This window comes from Antechinus flavipes, chromosome 4 (genome assembly GCF_016432865.1).
Source record: "Antechinus flavipes isolate AdamAnt ecotype Samford, QLD, Australia chromosome 4, AdamAnt_v2, whole genome shotgun sequence".
In the NCBI taxonomy this organism is placed as follows: Eukaryota; Metazoa; Chordata; class Mammalia; order Dasyuromorphia; family Dasyuridae; genus Antechinus; species Antechinus flavipes.
This window is the reverse complement of record NC_067401.1, coordinates 295662073-295683734: the sequence shown is the minus strand read 5'-3', so window position 1 is coordinate 295683734 and position 21662 is coordinate 295662073. Positions and strand designations below refer to the sequence as shown.

The 21662-nt window shown below is 34.0% G+C and overlaps 1 protein-coding gene across 1 annotated transcript in view; it reads left to right on the top strand.

Moving 5' to 3' along the window:
* Positions 1 to 1608: 1608 nt before the first annotated feature.
* Positions 1609 to 21662, top strand: part of FRK (fyn related Src family tyrosine kinase) — a 110223-nt gene continuing 90169 nt past the window's right edge. Inside the window, exon 1 of the mRNA XM_051997579.1 lies at positions 1609 to 2840. Within this exon, the coding sequence (XP_051853539.1) occupies positions 2467 to 2840 (374 nt within the window). The 5' untranslated portion in view covers positions 1609 to 2466. The remainder of the gene's footprint in view (positions 2841 to 21662) is intronic.

The following is a 21662-nucleotide window of genomic DNA, read 5'->3' as shown; positions in this document are numbered from 1 at the left end:
TTTCTTTTACTATCTAATATAAATTCTTTGATGACAAAGACAATTTTATTTTGATCCCCAGGGTCCAGTACAGAGCCTGGCACATAGTAGGAACTTAATAAATGTCTTTGATTATCTCTTTATATGAAAAAAAAAAAAAAAACCCAGCCAAAAACCTGGTCAATCGGTGAGAGGACTTGGGCTTTGAATTGTTTTCCCAATATTGGAGATAGTTCTGTTCTGATCCATTTTTACTGCCCTACCTCATTTTGCTCATGACAATTATGACATAGTTATGCCAAGGTGTAGCTTTAATAGAGTTTATGACCATGGAAAAGAAAGTTAACTGAATTCATAACCTTGAATTTGTGAGAATTAGTCCTACTCTGGGCCTCAAATTCCTCATTTATGAAATAATAGGCTTGGAAACTAGATGACTTCTAAGTTTTCTTCCAGCTGTCTATGATCTAATATGTGAATTAAGCTAAAGGAATTATCAAATCCCAAGATTAAAGTTTAACAGGAACTTTATTATATCTTTTCCTTATTTTTATCAATCAGCAAACATTTATTAAGTTCTTTCTGTTTGCCTAATATTATACAAAAACAGAGTTCCAGCAAATCAAGAGTTTACATTTGGATAGGAGAAAACAATATGCAAAAATATATATACAGATTGCATCTATATTATATCTATATATACATATATAGGGAAAGGAAGAAAGGAAGAAAAGAAGAAAGACAAAAGAAAAAGAAGGAAAAGAAGGAAGGATGGAAGGATGGAAAGAAGGGAGAAAGGGGGAAGGGAGGAAGAAAAGGAAGAAGGAAGGAAGGAAGGAAAGGAAGGAGGAAGGAAGGAAGGAAGGGAGGGAGGGAGAGAGAAAGGGAAGGAGGAAGAAAATAAAAAAGAAGGAATAAAGGAGGGAAGAAAGAAGGAGAAAGTTTAGGAAGGTCTTTTACAAAAGAGCTTTTTGAAGGAGGCAAGGGAAACCAGGAGCTGGTTGTGAAGAGAGGAGAGAAGAGATTCCAGAAGAGAGAAGCATGGACCACAGGCAGTGAATGTGTGCTGAGTTGGGAAATGGAGTGCTACATGAATAGCAATAGGCTAGTGGAACAAGATTGTAAAAGATGTCAAGAGTTGTAAAATGAAATGGGAAAGATGAGAAGGAGTCCGGTTGTGGAGAGCTTTAAATGCCAAATGCGGAATTTCATATTTGCTCTTGGAGGTAATAGGCAATTCCTGGAGTTTGCTGAGAAGGTGTGTGTGTGTGTTTGTGTGTGTGAGATGGTCACACTCACAGAAATGGTCTTTGTGAGCTGCAGAAATGGTGCCGGGAGATAGGAAATAAAATATCTCTGGATGGATATATCTCCATCAGTAAAATGGGGAAGTTGAGTTGAACTAGATGATTTTATAATTTTACAATTCATCGAAAGAGGTAGCAGCCCTTCAGTTTCAGAACGATACTATGCTGTTCCAGGTGGTGATTTTTATTTTCAGACACTGAAAAGAAGAGGAGGTTAAAGTACTTCCTTCCCACTTTGCTTGCCAGGAACAATGTCAAATCAATTTTAAATCTATAGTTTTCCTCTGTGATAGATACCATTGTCTCTGACTATTTTTTTTTTTTTTTTTTTTTGGTGGGTCAGGGTTGGGGAGAAACACCATGGCACTCAGCAGAGTTTCCATACTGGCATCCAATGTGGCAAGGGAGAAATCATGTATGGCTGGGAATGAAGCGAGATTACTCTTTGGCCGGAGCAGCCCGAGCAGGTCAGCTCCCTGGTGAGGGCGCCTAACTTCTACTCAGGACTGGGAGAAGGGAGGGCTGAAGAGAATGGGAATCCCTTTCAGGAGGAAGACAAAAGCAAACCAGGAAGTAAAGGGAAATTATTTCAGTCTGTACATAGCTCAGGATGTTGAAGGCAACCAGCTCAGAAGGCTGGTTATTCATTAGCAAGGAGGAAGAAGCTGCGGGGGGTCAGGGCTGGTCAAGCTCCAGAAGCCGACTTGAAACTGGGGAGGAGATTCTGGCAATACCAGGGCCCTAAGAAGACCTAGGAAGATTTACCTGGAGTTACCCTTTCCCGCTGCTTAACTTTTCTTTAGGATGAAAGCAAGATGACTCTCCTTAGATGCTGGCATTTGCCTAACTAAGCTCTTATTGCCTTCCTGGACTCAGAAGAAAAAAGCCATTCCCTCAGGGAGGAGAGAGGGTTTGCCCGTCACTTGCTTCCCATACTGGGGTAGCCAGCAGCTGCTATTACAGAAAAGCAGAGTTTCTCTGGGGAAAGTTTCTACCGGCTGGCCAGAAGTTGTGTTAGGGAAACCTAACCAAGCATGGAAAGCTGGTGTTGATTTTCACTGTGCCTGGCGTGGGCAGGGAAAGTGGATCAGAGAGATTTGAGAGGGGGAGGAAAATCTCTCCCCCCTGGCCCTTATCCCCAGTGGGGGAACAAAAAAAGCAAGGCAACAGGTTCCAAATCATGGGGAACTTATGTCTGAAATACTGCACTTATTTGGAGCCCTGCCTTCCCTGTTTATTCCAGGAAGTGGATAAACCTGTTGTGATTGAAAATCCACATGCCGTCTCCCCATCCACCCCTCCATGCCAGAGACAGACCCCCGAGTCAGAAAGGGGTCATGGCCACTATTTTGTGGCCTTGTTTGATTATCAGGCCCGGACGGCAGAAGATCTGAGCTTCCGAGCTGGAGACAAACTTCAGGTCCTGGATTCTTCTCATGAGGGCTGGTGGTTTGCCAGGCATTTGGAGAAGAGGGTAGATGGCCCTGGGCAGCAGCTCCAGGGTTATATTCCTTCTAACTATGTGGCTGAGGATCAGAGCATCCAGGCTGAGCCGTAAGTAGCCCAAAACTTCATCTCGTTTCTCCACACTTTTCTCCTACCTCCTTTTCTGCTCTCTCTCCCCACTCACCCTCCTCCCCCCCTTTCCCCCAATCACCTGCTTAGAAAGTATGAGGAAGTGCAGGCAGGACTGGAATAACTGAAAGCCACAATCCTCCCCCCCCTCCCCCATCATAAGAGTGAAACTGGTCGATTATTTATTTTGAAATGTGTTCAATTTTGGGGTTCATTTTTTTTTTATTAAGGAATAGTCCAAGGCAGTTGTGAAATAGCTTTTATTTCAGTTGTGAAATAACTTTTATTTAGTTTATGTGAGCACCAGTCTGTTGCAGGGAAAAAAGTGCTATATCTGGAGTCAGAAGACCCGGGTTCCAATTTGGTGCTTACTTACTGTCTGTATGACTTTGGACAAATCAATGAACTTTTCTAGGCCTCCATCTTTTCATCTCTAAAATGAAGGTATTGGATGGTAACCTCTAGAGTCCTTTACAACTTTAAGTGTTTGTATGTAGGATTCTAATCTTAGTAAGAGATTACCATTAATATATTAAATATTATATAATAATTATGATGTTAATAAATAATTACATAATAATTTAGGATTTGCAAAGCAACTTTTAATACATTATTTCATTTAATTCTTATAACACATGATAGAATGGTATTATGATCTCCATTTTATAGATGAATAAACCGACTCAGTGAGGTCAATTGACTTGTTCACTGATGATCATACAGCTACTAAATATTAAAGCCAGGATTTAAGAGTAGGTCTCTCTCATTAATCCTGTATGGACATTCTTCCTACCATATCCAGCCACCTTTTAAAAGTGATACCACTTTTGATTGATTGATCTTTGCATGTTATCTTATAAGATTCTATTGATAGAACTTCCTAGAACCATCATAAATCCAAGTTTCAAATTCAATGATTTTTAATAGATCTCTCATAGTCTTTCTGGGTAAATAAACGAATCCCAAATCTGACCATCTCTTTCTGCAGTGTTAGGTCAGGCAATTATAGAAAATGACATTTGGGGGAGGTGTGTAGAATTCATATTTTTGGGGGGAATTACTAGATTCAGTCAAAAAAAGTTTCAGGAACTTAGTTACTTAGTATTGTGTTTTTCTGTACTTTTATTATCCTCTTTGGAAACCAGCCATTTAGTCACAATAGTGGGTTTCCAACAAACAGATTCACTACTTTCCTAAAGGAAAAAAAAGAAGCTGGATGGGACTCCCCATGAAATCACTGAATTTTGTTTAGAAGAGAAACAGACGTGGCACTGGGAGAAAAATGGAATACAAGGAGGGCAATGCACCATTCTTTCCAGTGTAGCTGCTCTGCTCTCTATTCACAACAGCTTAGGAGTTAAAGCCCATTGCTTAGGGCCCACTAACTACATAGATTCATATAAAATGTCAATTTAGTAGAAGTCATGGGGGTGCATTTATGTTATGAAGAAAATTGTGTAGCTTAGTAAGAAAGCAGCATCATCTTTCTATTGGGAAATTGGAATAAGATAAAGAAGAGCAAAGGGTGAGACTTGCACTTTCTTGACTAAATTTGGAGTTGACTTACATGATTTCTAAGGTCCTTTATATCTTTAAAAATAAATTTGTTTTATTTCTGTACCAAAATGAAATTAAGTGAATGAATGTAATTAGTTATTTTTTAAAGTAGAAATTCAGCTGTTAGATTTTAGAACAAAGGATGGGAGAAACTGCATTTATGTGTAGGGGAGAACTGAAGTTAATCATCAAGCCAGTCATCATCATTTTAGATATTGGGGAATATAAAGGAAAAGGGCAAAATTGAATGTCTCTACCTTCAAGGAGCTTATGTTCTATCAGCAAAGACAGATACATATAACTATTTTTCAAGAGATATGCACAATAAATACCAGGTAATGGATGAGGGAACTGGCAAGGGTCAGGAAAGGCCTAGGGGGTGGAACTTTAACAAAAATTTGAAGGAAGTTAGGGTTCTTGAGAGATTGAATTGAAAAGATTGTGAAGGACTTTAAATGTCAAACAGAGGAGATAATATTTGATCCAAGAGTAAAATGGAGCCATTGGAGTTTGATAAGCAAGGATGAGATATGCTCAGTCTTTTTTTTTTTTAAAGGAAAATCATTCTGGCAGCTGTTTGTAAAACAGAATGGAGGGGAGAGAGCAATTAGGAAGCAATTGCATTAGTCTAGGTGAGAGGTGATAAGAACCTGAACCAAAAGGGTGACTGTTTGAACAAACAAAAAAAGGCATTAATGAGAGATGTGAAGGTGCAATTAACCAGGTTTGGTATATGATTGGATTTGCCAGGTGAGGAACAGCAAGAAGTCAGAGATGACTGTGTTTTGTGAACCTCCCTGTTGAGAAAGATGGTGGCACTCTTGACTGAATTGGGAAGGAGGTTTCTAGAGTAAGATAATGAATTCTGTTTGGATGGGGGGAAATTTGAGATACTTTTGAGACATCCAGTTTGAAATATCCAATAAGCAATTGGTGATAAGGGATTCGAACACAGGAGAATTGGGGTAGGTATACACACATTTATCTAGTGTTGTTTGAGCTTTGTTTTCTTTTTTTTTAATTATAGCTTTTTATTAACAAGATATATGCATGGGTAATTTTTCAGCATTGACAATTGCAAAACCTTTTGTTCCAATTTTTCCCCTCTTTCTCCCTACCCCCTTCCCCAGATGGCAGGTAGACCAATACATGTTAAAAATGTCAAAGTATATGTTAAATACAATATATGTATACATATCCATATAGTTATTTTTTGGGTTTTGTTTTTGAAGAAGACTAATGACATCATATTTTCTCAATAGTATTCTATTTTTCAATATACATGCAAAGATAGTTTTTGACATTTATTTATTTTTTAAGGTTTTATTTTCCAAATTTTTCCTCTCTTCTTCTTGTACCTCTCCTCTTCCTCAGATTACAGCAAGTAATCTGATATAGACTATACATGTACAATACTTTTAACGATATCTCCATATTTATCAATTAAAAAAGAAAAATCAGACCAAAAAAGGAGAAAAAAACACCAGAAAGAAAAAGCAAACAAAAAAACAAACACGAAGGTGAAATATGCTTTGATCCACATTCAGTTATTATAGTTCTCTTTTTCCATCCCAAGTTTATTGGAATAATGACATCATGTTGTGATATCTTGACTTGCACATGAATTGGATTTCTGTAAGGCTGAGTTATATAAAGTCTTCAGTCCCACTCTCTTTCTGTGTCATTAAAATCCAGTGGCAAGACAAAACCTGGAGGGCTGATGATGACCTGAGATATAGTAGATGATGGTGTTTTTGATATCTGACCAAGCTCTAGTAAGCTCTCCATTGCACCTGTTTCCGCTGCCTTTATAGCTATTGGAGTAAATTGTTCTCTTGGGGAAATCTTCACGTTTGGAGTAGACATCCCTATAACTCATTGATGGATTTGAAGCCTGTTGATTACCCTTAATCTTGTGTAGCTCATCTGATGAAAAGGTTTAACAGGGTGTGGCTGCTACACATTCTATAGTTTCTTGGAGCCCCAGGGAAAGTTAAGAGACAGGTAGACATCCAAGGTGATGAACAACTCTGAAAAAGATAAAGCATGCCCTTACACTAGAGGTGCTAGTCCTCCCTGAATACCACATACACCTCCACTTCTCCTTTTAAAAAAAATTTAGTGCAGTAAAACTCAAAGAGAAATGTTAATGGAATCAGGTGATGGAAACAAGATTCAATCCAGAAAGAGTAATAATGTGTAAGGTAAAATACCCAATAGAAATGACTTTTAGACTGGTGATTCAGCCTCTATTTGCAACTAAAAAAATAAATTGAGGATATGAATGCATCTGTGGTTATTTTTTGATTCTCAGGAGGCCTCTGTAGTTCAGAAAGTTTATTTTCCATCTGTACATTGCTATTGACCTTTCCTCTCTGAACTAATTCTTGATAAATTTCCCATGCCTTTTGATCACTAGTCTGGATTGTTCAAATATGCTCCCTTTAGGATGTTTCCTAAAAATCTATTGGGTAACTAACAACTTAAAAATATAAAATGATTGGGTTTTTTGGTTTTTTTTTGTTTTACATGAGCTACTTGTTTTCTTCTAACTTCTAACTACTATCTTCATCTTTGAGCATGAATTCAGGTTAGCTTTTGCATAAGTACTAAATTAAGAATATTTTATTTTCCATAAAAGGCTCCAGATCACAGAAATTCTTTTAGTTTTGAGCTGATGAAATTTTATTTTGTCAACCTTTAGGTTTCCCAAAAGTCCTTCATGGCTGAATAAGAAACTAATCAACCATCCATTTTAATATTTATGTTTATAAGCTTTAAATTTGAGCTATCTCATAGGGATCTGGGGAAAGTTAATACTGATAAAAGACATTAAATTTAATATTGCTAACATTGACTTTACATGGGATAATGACCTAAACAGCTTTTGACTCTTCAAGTAAATGAACATTGAGTTCTAATAGGGCCACTCTTTTTTTTTTAAATTAACAAAGCAAATTATTTTATTTCATTTAAAATTGATAACTAAGAAATTATAAATTGTTCAAACACATTTCTTAAACAAACATTATACTAAAGACATTTCTGATAATGGCTGGCATAATTTCAACAACTCATTTTAAATTTCTTTGTATTTTGGGGTTAAGGATATTTTGAATTTTCTTCTTTCCTACATAATATATTCCAAAAATTCTTATAGTATTTCATTCCCCCCCAACTTTCTCATTTATTTTATTTTGTTTTTATATGTCACTTTTCCCTGCTTAACATTGTTTTAACAGAAAAATCACCAAAAAAAAATCACCAAAATCCTAACCCTTTTCTATGTGTGTGAAATGTTCATTTTCAGTTTAACAGAATGTAAGAACATTATTACTATTTCTTTGGCTAAGACTATTTCAATTGGAGGATTAAAATACATATTTTCAATGACACAAGTAATCTATAATATCACTAATAATCTGCTAAACTTCCTAGTGTAGAGGATTCAGATATAATATCTTTGAAGTGTTTCTTGAAAGTAAGACTACTTTTGCTAAGCTAACAAATATGCATTTTATATTCACTGATTGCATCTTACTCTATTTTTATGTACATTTATTGTAACTCCTTCCTATGTTGCTATTGGATATATACTTATCAAATTTGACTTAAGAATAACACCTGTTTTATTAGTCATTAGCATATTAGCATGTGTTATATTACTACTATGTGCCATTCATTTTGGATCTGAGGACACACAGAAGTAAAAAAATCAAATAGTTCTTGTTTTTAAGGAGCATAAATTCTATATATACATGCTATTGGTGGATACAACATGCGTAGATGGGAGAACATTAATTTTACAAATAAAATTTACAAAAGCAAGTATGAGCTAATTTTGGAGGTAAGGCACTAATAGCTTGCAGGTAAACTTTGAATAAAGCTAGGGAATTTCAGGAGTGATAGAGAGGGAACAAATTATAGGTCTGAGGGATAACTTGTACAAATGGATGAAGATGAGAGATTCTATGTGAAGAATAGCAAGAAGGATAATTTGGTTGAATTAAAAAGGGAATGAAAGAGAATAATGTATTATAAAGACTGAAATGTTGCTTGAAGACAGAATATGAAAAGTTGTAAATGCTAAATAGAGAAGTTTGTATTTAATCCTAGAGGCATTAAGAAGCTAATGAAGCTTGTTGATACTATGGAAATGTGAGGGATGTAGAAGACCCTTACCCAAAATGACTACTCAGAGATCCCTCAGTAGAAGGCAGAAAAGTTGTTTATTGAAAAACCTCCGGAGAATGAGCCGTCCCATCGCAAGATAAGCTCGCGGTAGGAGGGCTAAAGGAGTAGTAAAGATACATAGCTTTTATACAAGAAATTACATCACAAGTAAGAGAGCATTGAGAAGGGGAGGGGGAGGCATCTAATTGGTTGTTGCTAGTTGGGGAGATTGGAATGGAAGGTTTCTGTTTCCCTGAAATCTCCTGATTTCTGCATATATATCTTATATCAGATTGCTTACCATTTCAAGAACGGGAGATGAAAAGGAGGGATGAAATTTAAAGTTGAAAACTTAAAAAAAACAACAAATAATAAAAATGTTTTAAAATGTTATTGGGGGAAATAAAATATTATTTTAAAAGTAGATTCAACAATTAAAAAAAGAAGTGTAGAGAAGAAGTCATGAGAGTTTGGACTGGAGTGTTGGGTATATGAATGGAAAGAAGGAGATTTATGGATAAGGCCTGACAATGATTTAGTTAAGTGGAGTGAAAAAGAGTGAAGAGTCAAGGATGATTGTAAAGTCAAATCTGGATTACTGTAAAGATGGAGAGATCATCTTAGAAATAACTTAGCTTCAGTTCTATTCATCTTGCATCAAAATCATTTATTTTTTTTCCTTGGGCATTATGTCTATTTTTGAGCAAATAATGTAATGCTATGCTTTTTAGTTCCCAGCAGATAGATTGTTTAAGGTTTTGCCTTCTTTTAAATTAACAGTATAATCTGGGGCTCAAACTCATTTGCATATCTCCTATTGGTAGAGAATGATTATGCTTTCTATTTGTATAAGCAGGAGTAAGTTGGTGAGAACTAAATATATATATATATATTTCCTTTTGGCTTTCAACTTGGAAAGATGACTCAAGATGTCAGGCTTTCTTCAGGAAGTGGTCCCTGAAGGGAGAGAGAGACTTTGGAAAGAAAACTTTTCTAGAGGTGCTGATTCCTCTACATGTTGTCTCCTTTTCAACTTTTTCCCTCCCTCGAGAAATCTTTCCTGAAAATAGACTGTTACTTTTGAGTATCTACTTTCAAAGCTGGAAGTTAGAAGACCAAGTATCTAGCTTCTCCCAAATTTCCACATATGAGGTAAAAGTTAAGCATATGAGGTTGAGTCCAGGGTTACAATAGAAGAATCATGAATATAAATTTTGACTTATAAATTTATCCCAGTTTTATGAATCTTTCCAATCCCTTTAAACTACTTTTCTTTTTCTGAACAACTCTCATCAAATAATCTAACAAAATAGATTAAAGTCAGAAGATTTGGATTCACATAGAGATTCTGCAGTTTGTTGGTTGTGTGACCTCGGTTGCTCATCTATAAAACAGTATAATAATACTTGGACTTTCCACTTCATAAGCTTGTCATAATAATAATAATAATGAGGATAAGATTAAATTTATTTAGCATATATCAGGAGCAGTTATCCATTTACTATTCCATGCTTGAAAAAACATGGAGTTTTTAATTATTACTCTTCCTCTTTCATGTATAATATTGTTTATTACTTAAATTTAGATTTATTGCTTGATTTTTTAACTTTATAAAATAATCCCCCCTTTTCCCATCCTGAACCCTCTCAGCCCCACTCTATCCTCTAGTTTCATCAAATCTGAAAGGTTTGTTGCCAAGATCTGGCTAGGCAATATACATCAAAGTTTCATTCTCAGTATTGTTAAGGGTGTGGTCAAAGGTTACAAATCTAGTAATAGGATCCAGTAATTACAAATCAAGAACCAAGAATAATGATCTTTAGTCTTTTGCTTTTATTAAAAGAAAATTCAAGTAACAGCCTGCCTGCCATAAATCAGTATGAACATTAATAATATCATATAAGCAGAGCACTGCTTAGCTGAGAAATTAGGAAAAAAAATCAAGTAATCCATTGTTAAGTCATATCCCTTTTTATATAGATATTGAGATTGAATCTATATGTGTCTATATGACATAAGGAGAACCATAAGAGATATAAAAAGCTTGTTGAGTCCAGTGCCTAGGTTTTGGGTGCCAGTATGATTGAGATGGTATCAGTATTTGCCTTATCATTCATCGCAGAAGCTATGGAGATCTGTACTTGGAGTTGACCCAAATAGATTATAAACGCCTTGAAGGAAGCAACTTTTCCCCCTTTTTGTTCTTCTTATCCTCAGGGCCTAGTGTGATGCCTGAGGAGCACACTAAATGCTTGTTAATTCATTGTCTTCATAACCCAGTCAACCTATTTTGTCTGTCCACTTTCTGTAGAATCTCAATGTTCTTATGAAACAAGCTTGCTTTTCTTCAGGTTCTACCTATTTATTCCAAGACATACATTTAGTTGCCATAAAATTCCAGTGTCAAGAATTATTCTACAGTAAACTTTGTATTTGATTATTTTTATGAGCTTTATGAGATTATTTTATGAGCATAACTCCTCTGAGTCATGAACAACATTTGATTTGCATATGTTCTTACTTTTAAATCAATAAAAAAGAACATATTAAGTGCCCACTCTGTGTTCAGAATTATGCCTAGTGAATGGCTTCCAGATATCAAAGCAAGGAAATGAGGGTTAGTTTGGTTTATATACGTAAAGAAGTCACTCATTTCCTCATTTACCTTATATTTATGCATTTTATACTTGAAGCACAGAATTCATCTTCTGAAGTAAAGGAGTCCAATTAAAGCTCATTGTCTGAGCCTCAGAGCTTATTCACTTCTGTATTTAAAGAGAGAGAAAAGATAAGCTACTTTTACTTAGGAACCAAGATTTCTTTGTGTCTTTTGTTGGGAATGTAGTGGGAGAAGTCAAATTGTGGGAAGGTTTTTCTGTTTTTAGCAGTTTTTCTGTCCATTGTTTTCATTTTTCCTTTCCTTCTATTCTAGTTATGTTTTAAAACTAAAGACTTACAAATCCTAAATCAGAGCTAAAAATGAAGATTTGTCACCTGTACATGCTTATGGTTCAGACTCTTGCTATGATTTATTTGTATAGTTTTTAAACTATACCTTCATTTACCCTAACATGCTGGATTTTGTGATAAAACAAATGTCTTAGAACTATATTTTTTCACCAGTGTACACATTTTTCCATACTTATGATGGCCAGAGAAATTCTAGTATATATTTTGCATTTCAACTAAAAACAAAACAAAAAATAAAGGATCTAGGAATTCATCTGATATAAGTCCTGAAACAAGGGTACTCACTGATCCTGAGTGAATTTCCTTTTAAAACAAGTGTTATGTATGGATTTAAAAAGTAAACAAAATAAAGAGTAGCATTCAGTTTTCATTAGTTGATAATTCTTCCCACCATTTAATTAGTATTCATCAGGAAGTACCCATGCCCAATGTGTCTAGCTTTTTTCATTGATGTTATCAGTACATTCCTTTCTCAATACATTCAACTTTCCCAAAGTACTTTTGGACTTAGAGTGATTCTCACTAAAAGAGTGGAGTTGTAAACATAGGAGTCAGGGCACTGGGGGTAAATAAGATAAGTTATTTCAAACCAGATTTTATCACCTTGTAAACAACTTGAGATCACTAAGAAATTACCTCTGGTAGTTATTGACATATTTGTTATGGATTCATATCTCTTTAGACCTGACCTTTGTACTAGTTTTCAAAGAATGATAAGTGAAGATAAATTCAAAGCAAAACCAAAGACCAAATAAGCCTTTAAAATATGGGAGGATTACATTCATAAAATAGCTCAATGCTAAATGAAAATATTTTTTTAAATACTTTTTTCCTGAATATAATTTAAATTTTTGTGGACTAAATCCAAGAATTTGAATTTGTAGACTAAAAGAACAATGTAAATCAACTGAAAACATCTAGATTCCAGGACATTAACTATTTATATTTATTATTAAAATGTGGCATTACTTAAAGAATAATGAAATATTACTATAACTATATCCTGTTTATTATTACTATGTGTTATTTAGCCTGAAATGGAAGTGATAATTGTTACAAATGCCTGAAGTGATTCTGAAAGAATGATCTTATCAAAAAAGCCTGTCCTCACAATGAGTTATGCCATAGTGATAGAACCACATAGCTTTTGTACCCTGTATCTCTCAGCTTTTGACATTAAATTTAGTAAAGTGAAATTACTGTTAAGACTTGTTGTCATCATTTATTAAGCAATAATTATAATTAACTGCCTAATGGATAGGAGCACTGAAATTGTTTTATTAAAATAATGACAAGTTATAAAAATGATGAGTGGAGGAGCTATTTGAAACTTATTTAAAAGATACAGATACAAAAGTTCAGAGTTTAATTAAAGGTAGTTTAATAATTGGTTAAAATTTGATTGTCTCTATCTCAAATCATGAACCATCTGAACACACAACCTGAAATAAAACCATGTAATACAAAGCAATTACACGTGATCATTTTTAACCCACTCCAGGAACAAGTTTATAATAAAATAGTTATTACTGATAATGGTTAAATTTCAGTGTAACATATTCTCTCCAGCAAAGGTTATACAGGATTGATCATCAAAAGTGAGCAAAGAAGGGGAAATCACTTTCCCTCAAAATCAACCAAAATGGAGAATAAGAACAGATTAACTTAAAAGGTTATATACTTTGTCAAATTAGTTGATTCAGCCAATGAATCTCCTGATTGTCAGCTATTTGGTCTGAGTTTTATTTTCCTTCCTACATGAAGGTTGTTTTTAAAAATGTCAACATGACCCAAATTGACAATTGAAGCATGCAAATTATTTAGTGGTATGTAACCCAAAGAGGCTCAATTTGACTAAGTTCATCCTTTTTTCCTTTAATTTTTACTGACTTCAGGTTGGTTTGTCTGAATGGATCTGTTATTCAACAGAACTGACCAAATTAATTGGTATTGTAATAATTGAGAAGGGATAAGTTTTATTTTGATTAAAAGTGAATATATCTTCAAATGTCCCAAAAGAGGCAATTCACCAATATGGAGAAAAAAAGAAGATGTAGGTCTTTATATCAAATTCTGATTTTTGTCATTCTTGCAATACATACACATGCATAAATATGCTTACTTTCACAAATACTTGCATATGTCTATATTATATATTTGTTTTCCACTTCTTTATACTATTAAAATTATTGAGGACCCCAAGAGCTTTTGCTTATGTGAGCTTTATTTATTAAGCTATATTAGAAATCATAATGGATAAATTTAAAAATATTAGTTCATTTAAATAATAATAAACCTATTACATGTTAACATAAATAATATGTTTTGATGGAAGATAACTATATTTCCAAGAAAAAACTTAGCAAAAAGAATGGTATTATTTTTCAGTTTTGCAAATCTTTTTAATGTCTTCCTTAATATAAAAAACTGAATTCTAATACTGTTTCTTTATTCAGTCTGTTACAATATGTTGTTTTGGTTGGGAAAAAAAAAACCCAAAACATCTGTCTTCACACAGGTATATAGAAAAAAAAAAAAAGCAAAGAGATTTTAATAAACAAAGTGTGTCATAGTATTATTTTGAAAATAATTTTGATCTTGTGAACCTCCTGAAAGGGAATGGGGAAGTCCTGGGGTGCTTGGGCACTTTTTGAGAACCATTGAGCTAATTCAGCTCTTCCTTGAATGGGAATGCTTCTTGTTTTGAAATAAAATTTATTTTTAATTTTCAATTCTAATTTCTCTCTCTCATATATTGAGAAGATAACATATTTTTAAAAAGCAAGAAAATGAAAAAAGGAAAAATAATTTCTTAATACCGAGTCCATCAGTTCTCTTCCTGGAGGTATATAGCACATTTTATGTCATAAGTCCTTTTGAGTTGTGATGGATCATTGTACTTATCAGTGTACTATATGTTGGGGGCAGCTAGGTAGTACAGTGGATAGAGCCTGGGCTGGGATTCAGGAAGACTCCTCTTCCTGATTTCAAATCTGGCCTCAGATACTTACTAGCTATGGGACTGCAGACAAGTCAAGTCATTTAACCTTTTTGGCTTCAGTTTCTCATCTGTAAAATGATCTGGAGAAGGAAATGGCAAACCTTTACACTCTCCTTGTCAAGAAAATCCCAAATGGATTCACAGAAACTTGGACAAAAATGAAAAATAATTAAACAACAACAATAAAGCTTTCTAACATTTTTCTAAAATACCATAATACCAGTGTGGTTTGGCCAGGGCAGGATTATCTCCTTTCTTATTCTGGACGCAATACCTTTTTTGATATGTCCTAGGATTATATTTTTTTTTTGGCTGCCAAGCAACAATATTGATTCATGCTGAGTTTTTAGTCCATTAAAATTATTTTTTGGTCATGATTCTCACCGCATCAAGTTTTATTATTTTCTTTAAGGTCAAATTTTCCTGGCTCATGATAAAAAAATCACAGAATTTTGTAGCTGAAACCAAACATCTAAAGATTTCATATTCAAAAATGTCCCTCTCAATCATTCCACCAATAAGCAAATATTAAGCACTTTTCATGTACCATGCACTATGCTAGGTACTAAGAATACAAGAATAAAAGCAAGACAGAATTTATATCTTGTTGGGAAGATTACATTTTACAAGATATCCAGCAAATGCCCCCCCCCCCCAATCTTTCCTCTGAGACCTCCAGTGAAGGAGATTACATGTGGTAGAAGCCCTATTTCATTTACAGATAGATATAAATCGTAATTAAGTTTTTCAGGAGACAATCTAAATATATCTCTTTGCAGCTTTCATCCATCTTTCCTGTTATGGGGCTTTTTTAGGGTCAAACAGAGCCTCTGTTCTTATGATAGTACTGCAAAAAACCTGAATACATCTCTCATATCTCCCCTGAGACTTTTCTTCTCCATGCTATACATCTTCATTCTTCACTTGATCCTCATACGATATGGACTTATACAATCCTAAAGTTAGACCTGGAAGGGACCTTAAGGATCATCAAGTTTGACTCCCTCATTTTACAGCTGAGGAAAACTGAGGCACAGAGAAGATATCCAGAGTTACAAACTGAGTGTCTGAAGTAGAATTTAAATCTAGGCCTCTTGACTTCAAAGGACCTTCTCCAAGGGTAAACATTTTCCTTTCTCTGAATCATCTCTACCTTGTCAATATTCTTTCTAAATACTGTAATGATCAAAATTGAAAACAGTGCTCCAAATTTGCAGAGAAACTAGCACCTCCTTTATTTTTGGAAGTGTAAGTTTCTCAACACAGGACAAGATTATATTTACTTTTATTTTAGCTGTGATGTGATATTTCTGACCCTTTTCCATTATTTTTTCTTTTTGTGCCCACATCTCTGAGACTATGAGATTTATTGTTTGCTTGCTTTGTGAACTATTATCTCCTATGAATTACTGGTCTTTTCTTTTGCTTTTCTTTGGATATACTCACATCTTTCTGAGTGGTTTGGGTACTTGATGTGGAGAGATTTTTTTTTCCCTTCTCCTTTTTCAATTTTAAGCATTTTATTTTTAAATATCACAGATACTGAGCTATACATAACATCATTTCATGAAGATAGCATTCATTATTGACTAGGAGTCACAAGGTGTAGTTCTCAGTCATATTTCTGCCATAATAAATATGTCCTAGAAAATGAGAATAATTAATATTGTTATGAGGATCAAATTAATTTGAAAGCCCTTGTAACTGTATCGTAAGCATTATTAAATAAGTGAATTTTTAGTATTAGTTAAGAGGTAACTGAGATAGCAGCTTGGTAACACAGTGGATAGCACTCAGTCCCTGGAGTTAGAGGACCTGAGTTCAAATTCAAATTCAGACACTTAATATCTGTGAGATACTGGGCAAGTCACAATGCTGATTGCCTCAAAAAATATAACGGGAAAGGATGACAACTTTTTTAAAAGTGGGATTCCATGGTGATCAATTGATAAGTTAACAAACATATAGAAATGAATATAAGATAATGGGCACAAAGGAAGTCATAAATATCTGGGGAGGTATTAATTAGGAAAGGTTTAAAGAAGAGTTGAAGGGAATGAGATTCTAAGAGATAGAGATAGTAAAGAATGTATTCCAGGTGTGAAGAACAATCTTAACAAAGGGATAGGGATATGAGATAAGAGTATTGTTTGTAAGGAAGAAGCAGACTGTATTAAAAAGTATGTGAAGAGCAATAATGTATGAGAAAGGCAGTTCGGTGACAAGTTGTGAAGTATGAATATTATGTAATTGTTATGGGGTCATCTACTGTGTCACTGATTACATCTTGTATACTGAGATATGTTGTCAGGGCAACACACCATTAAATATGCTTAGGGACTGATTAAAATGGATATGATGAACTGCTAAAAATGAGGAAGAGAGACTCCAAAAAAGCATAGTTATGCTTGTCAGATCAGATGGCCTATTTCACCTTTTTCACCCCTGGATTGGTTGGGAAGTCAGTGGCTGATTGTTTGGCAGTAAACTTTAGTTTTAGTTTAGCTTTTTTAAGCACTAGTGAGAGAGTCACCTTCTACCTTTTAAGCCTTTCACTCATGGCCCGATATGCAGGGCTAGATAGGAGAGTTGTCCCTAATTGCAGCCATTGAGTGCATTTACTTAGGACCAAGGATTCTTTTCATCTTGATATTTAGTTAGACAGCTAAACATTGTAGCAATTGGCAGGTACCCAGAAAACTGTTCTGTGCTATCTCCCACACCTTAAGAAAATAATGAAGGTTTGGTTGGAAGATTTTGTCTTTAAAAAATTGCTGATATCATTTGTTATTGCATTGCCTAAAATTTCCTCCATATTTCTCTCGCTTTCTCATGCCAGATTACCCTATAATGTGAGGTTTTTTTTTTTTTTTTAAAGAAAGGAAAAGAGGAAGAAACTAAGCAAATCTGATCAAAGCTATATAAGAATATGTGCAATATTTTACCCCTGTGGACTTCCATCTTGTAAAAGAGTAAGGGATAGTGTATCTTTTTATCTTAGCCAAACTTTATCTTAACTTTATCTTAACCAAAGGTGGTGTCTACCTCAGCACTTCATCTAGAATGCTGAACCTAGCAGATGTTTAATAAATATTTGTTGAAAGCTATAGCACAGAACAATCCCAGCATTTTCCTTGTAAAGCAAAATGGGATCTCATATCCAGGTGCAAATTCTAAAATGCATTTAAAATGCTTTATGTATGTCACTTTTAAAAATCACATGGAAGCTTCCCAAAGCATGGTAATTACCAGTCTGAAGTAAAAGAATTATCAGCCTGAGCTTTTAAAGTGACAGCAAAACAAAGTGCAATCTATAAAGTTCATTTTATAGAATCCCAACTGGCATTTTTTAATACCTTAATTTAAATCTTAGGGCTCTCCATAGACAGTTTCAACTTCTTCTGAGAGTAAATATTTTTCAACTTTTTCACTTTGAAAGCTGGGATCTTTACTGAATGCAAATTATTTTTTTCTACATTGAGATCTAGAAAAATTACCAAGCAAATAATTGTTTACTTGATTAGGACTGTTACTAGTTGTCTGTTAATGTCTCTGAGGTGTACTCCGATTCCCATTTGTTAATAGTTCTCTGCTATCAACTAGAATCACTCAAGTCAATTCTCTTGGGGAAAGCAATTCTGTAGATTAAATAGAGACCTTCTTCTTAATTTCAGGGGACAGCTAGTTGAATCCTGTAGTTTTAGTTCTTAGTTTACCCAAGGGTTTCTCATCATTGTCTGTACTCTATCACCATTGTGTCACCTCTCTATTAGGGGGATGAATTTGAAATCATGAGATATGAATTAGAATTCCAGTTCTGTCACTTGCAGAATGGGCTTAATTCACTTGACTTCTTCACAATTCATTTTTCTCATCAATAAAAATAGTTGTTGGACTAGAATATCTCATGCTCTTTTAACTCTACTATTCTGATTCTATTCTGAAGTCTATTCTGACTTACTTTTCTTGAGCTCTCTGTTAACCTTCTCTTGATTTAAACTTTACCCCTTTGCCTTCATAAATATTTCATACTTACTATCTCTGTTTCCCCCAGCTTATTGACTTTATTGTTTCCTTGGGAGTCTTTGAATTTCAGGAGATTTCCAGGAATACATACAAATAATTTCCGTATTAGTTCTAGGGCTAGATGAGGCAAACAGCCATCTAGAATATCATGAAATGCAATGAAATACACTTTTTAAAATGGCTTTTTTTGTATATTTATATAGTTTAAATTCTAGAAAATTCTTTCCTCCACAGCATGTTTATATTGTAGTAGTTATCATGTTAATAGAACATGAGGCCTCCAATGAAAAATAAACTCAACAAGGCACTCTTTTTAAATCTTGCTTAGGGCACTCAAAATATTGTCTTGACTTTATCCTTTCATTTTCATATGAGAAATGCTTATTACTCATTTACTTCTTTTGAGTTTGGATTTCCTTATCTTGTTTAGATGCAGTGACCACTCACAGACCTGTTCCTACCATTGATCCTCTAGGAGTAGTTTTGACCTGCTCCATTTCAGACCTGAGCTTTAAGCAAGCTGGTACCTTTGCCTCCCTCCTCTTCCCTCCCTTAACATATTGCTTTCAGACTTAGTGTTTTCTCAACTATACCACTATACCAACCCAGAGCAGATCAAATGTTCTGCCAGTTTTAATCACCAAGGATTACAGGGATGTGTCTCTTTGGTTGGCAATCATTTACTTCTTTAGTCATTTCTAGATTTTGTCGATAGTCCATTATTCCAGTACACCCACAGACCCCTCCAAGTTGGCATGTATATGGTAAACAATTAGGACAAAATAAAGATTTACAGTTGGAAGAGACTTTATAGTTTATCTAATTCAAACTCTATTTTATAGATCAGGACATTGAAGCCTAGAGAGCTTGAAGTCATATGCATGGTAAATAATTAGAGCAAGATTTGAACACAGACTTTCAGATTCCTAATAATATTTCCTTTTCACTATATTATCTTCCTAAAGAGTATACTCCAAAAAGAGTATACAGCAGAGAATAAAAGAAAACCCACAAGGAAGCAAAGAAAAGATGGACAGTTATGGACATAGTGTCTTTTATTATTATATATACTTTTTGGAAATGTAAATTTATTGTTACATATTTTGAATCCTCTTTCATGTTCTGCTAGGTTTATGATGATTTTTTTTCTATTTTTCTTTCTTTTTCTTATTTTGCATTTAAGTTTTTTAAATGGATTTATTTACTTAAAACTTAAATGTGAAATAAGAAAAAAAAATGGAAAAATAAAAAAAAGAAAAAAATTGTCATTTCTGTATTTGTTTATTTAAAACAACAAATACATTTTAAAAAATTAAGAGAAGAATCCACAAAAAGTTTAAATATGAACAACTAGGAGAAATTAGAGAAGGGATCAGTTAGGATTAGCTTCAGGGAATGAGAAAGTTTTATGAGAAAAGGGAAGAATGATATCTAAGAAAAAAATGGAAAATTAGATATAGTAGGTAAGGAGTTAAAGTGAATATATGAGAGGTAACAAGTTGCAAGGAAATAAGCTGCTTATAAATCATGAAGAATATATGTGAGTTTGTAATTAACAGAGATTAGTGGATTGCCTTTTTTAGTGACTCACCATTGTTTTCTGAACAAAGTTCAAAGTCCTTTCCCTGTTCTTCAAGGTCATCCATAGCAACTGTATTTCAGATTATATGCCTCCACACTTTAAACTCCAGTTAAATTATGCTATTTGTCCCTCAAGCATGCCATGTGTTTTATCATCTGTATTTCCTTTGTTCAGGTTGATTTTTCTAATTGAAAAGGCCTTCCTTTTCTTCCTTTGCCTTTTGAATGCCTTAAAGCTTGTTCAAAATCCACTTTTACGATGACATCCTCACTAATGGACTTAACATATTATGTGGGTAGTAGCTATCTACCTCTGGATGGGACCCAATCCTTATCTCAATTTTGTATCACCCAAACAAGAATGAAATGCTTTGCACACAAATTAGTTCCTAAAGAACTGAAGTCATAGGTGAAAGGACATGGTGAAGAGATGGTGAGTAGGGAAATAAGAAAACGTGAGTGGTGAGGAAAGATGGATTCTGGAATGAGAAAATGTTTTGTTCTGTTTTTATTTATATTGTTAACTTTTGTGCTTGATGTTATATTTGACTTTTAAATTCATTTTCTAGTGTTTTAAGTCTTTAATGGATTATTAACATTAATATCTTGCCATCTCTCTTCTTGTACAAAATATCCATGGATAAGCTCAACCCTTCCATTGATACCATGGGTACTTTGACCTGTTCCATTTGTGATTTGGACCAATTATTTTTCTTCTAAGATAGCCTAGTGGCATAATTTGAGTATTTTTTCATGAATAAAAGATAAAAAATACAATTTTATAATATAAGATTACATTTAAGGACAACACCAACCAGCCATACCATGCTGATTCCCCATAAATTCATAGACTTAGAACTCAAAGTCTTTTATTGTTTAAAAGAGGGTAATAGAGTTCAACTCTTCTCCCCCATTACATAGATGAGAAAGCTGAAGACTTGAAGTGTAAAGTTATTAGCCCAAAAACATATAGGTAGTCTTAGGGAATTGGGATTTTAATCAAGACTTCTGGTACCATAATTCAAAAAAGATTCTATTTGTTCTAAGATTTCAGATAAATCATTAACACTTTTGGGTATAACCAACTCATTCTATGAGAATAAGTTTGAAATGATTTAATGATTAATGAAATGTAATTTTCATTGTAAATATAAAGCCCACATACCCATAATAATCCTCAAAAGGAGTTAAAAAGATAAATAGAAGATCTAGATGCTAAGAGAGAAAACAGAGAAATAAGCTTCTGCATATTTCAAATGCTGAATTTTCTTTGAAAGGACAAGGCATACTAATATGAAGAGTTTATCTGTGAATCTTAATTTCTAGTTAGACAATTTGATATTTATCTCACAAAGCCATCTCTTACTTAACTGATAATAAAAAAGACTGTCTTGCTCTCTCCTAAGAATATTATCTTCTTATTAGCTTACTTATAAGCTTATTACTTTATTAGCAAATACATTTATTTGACAGAAGTTAATTCATTAATATAA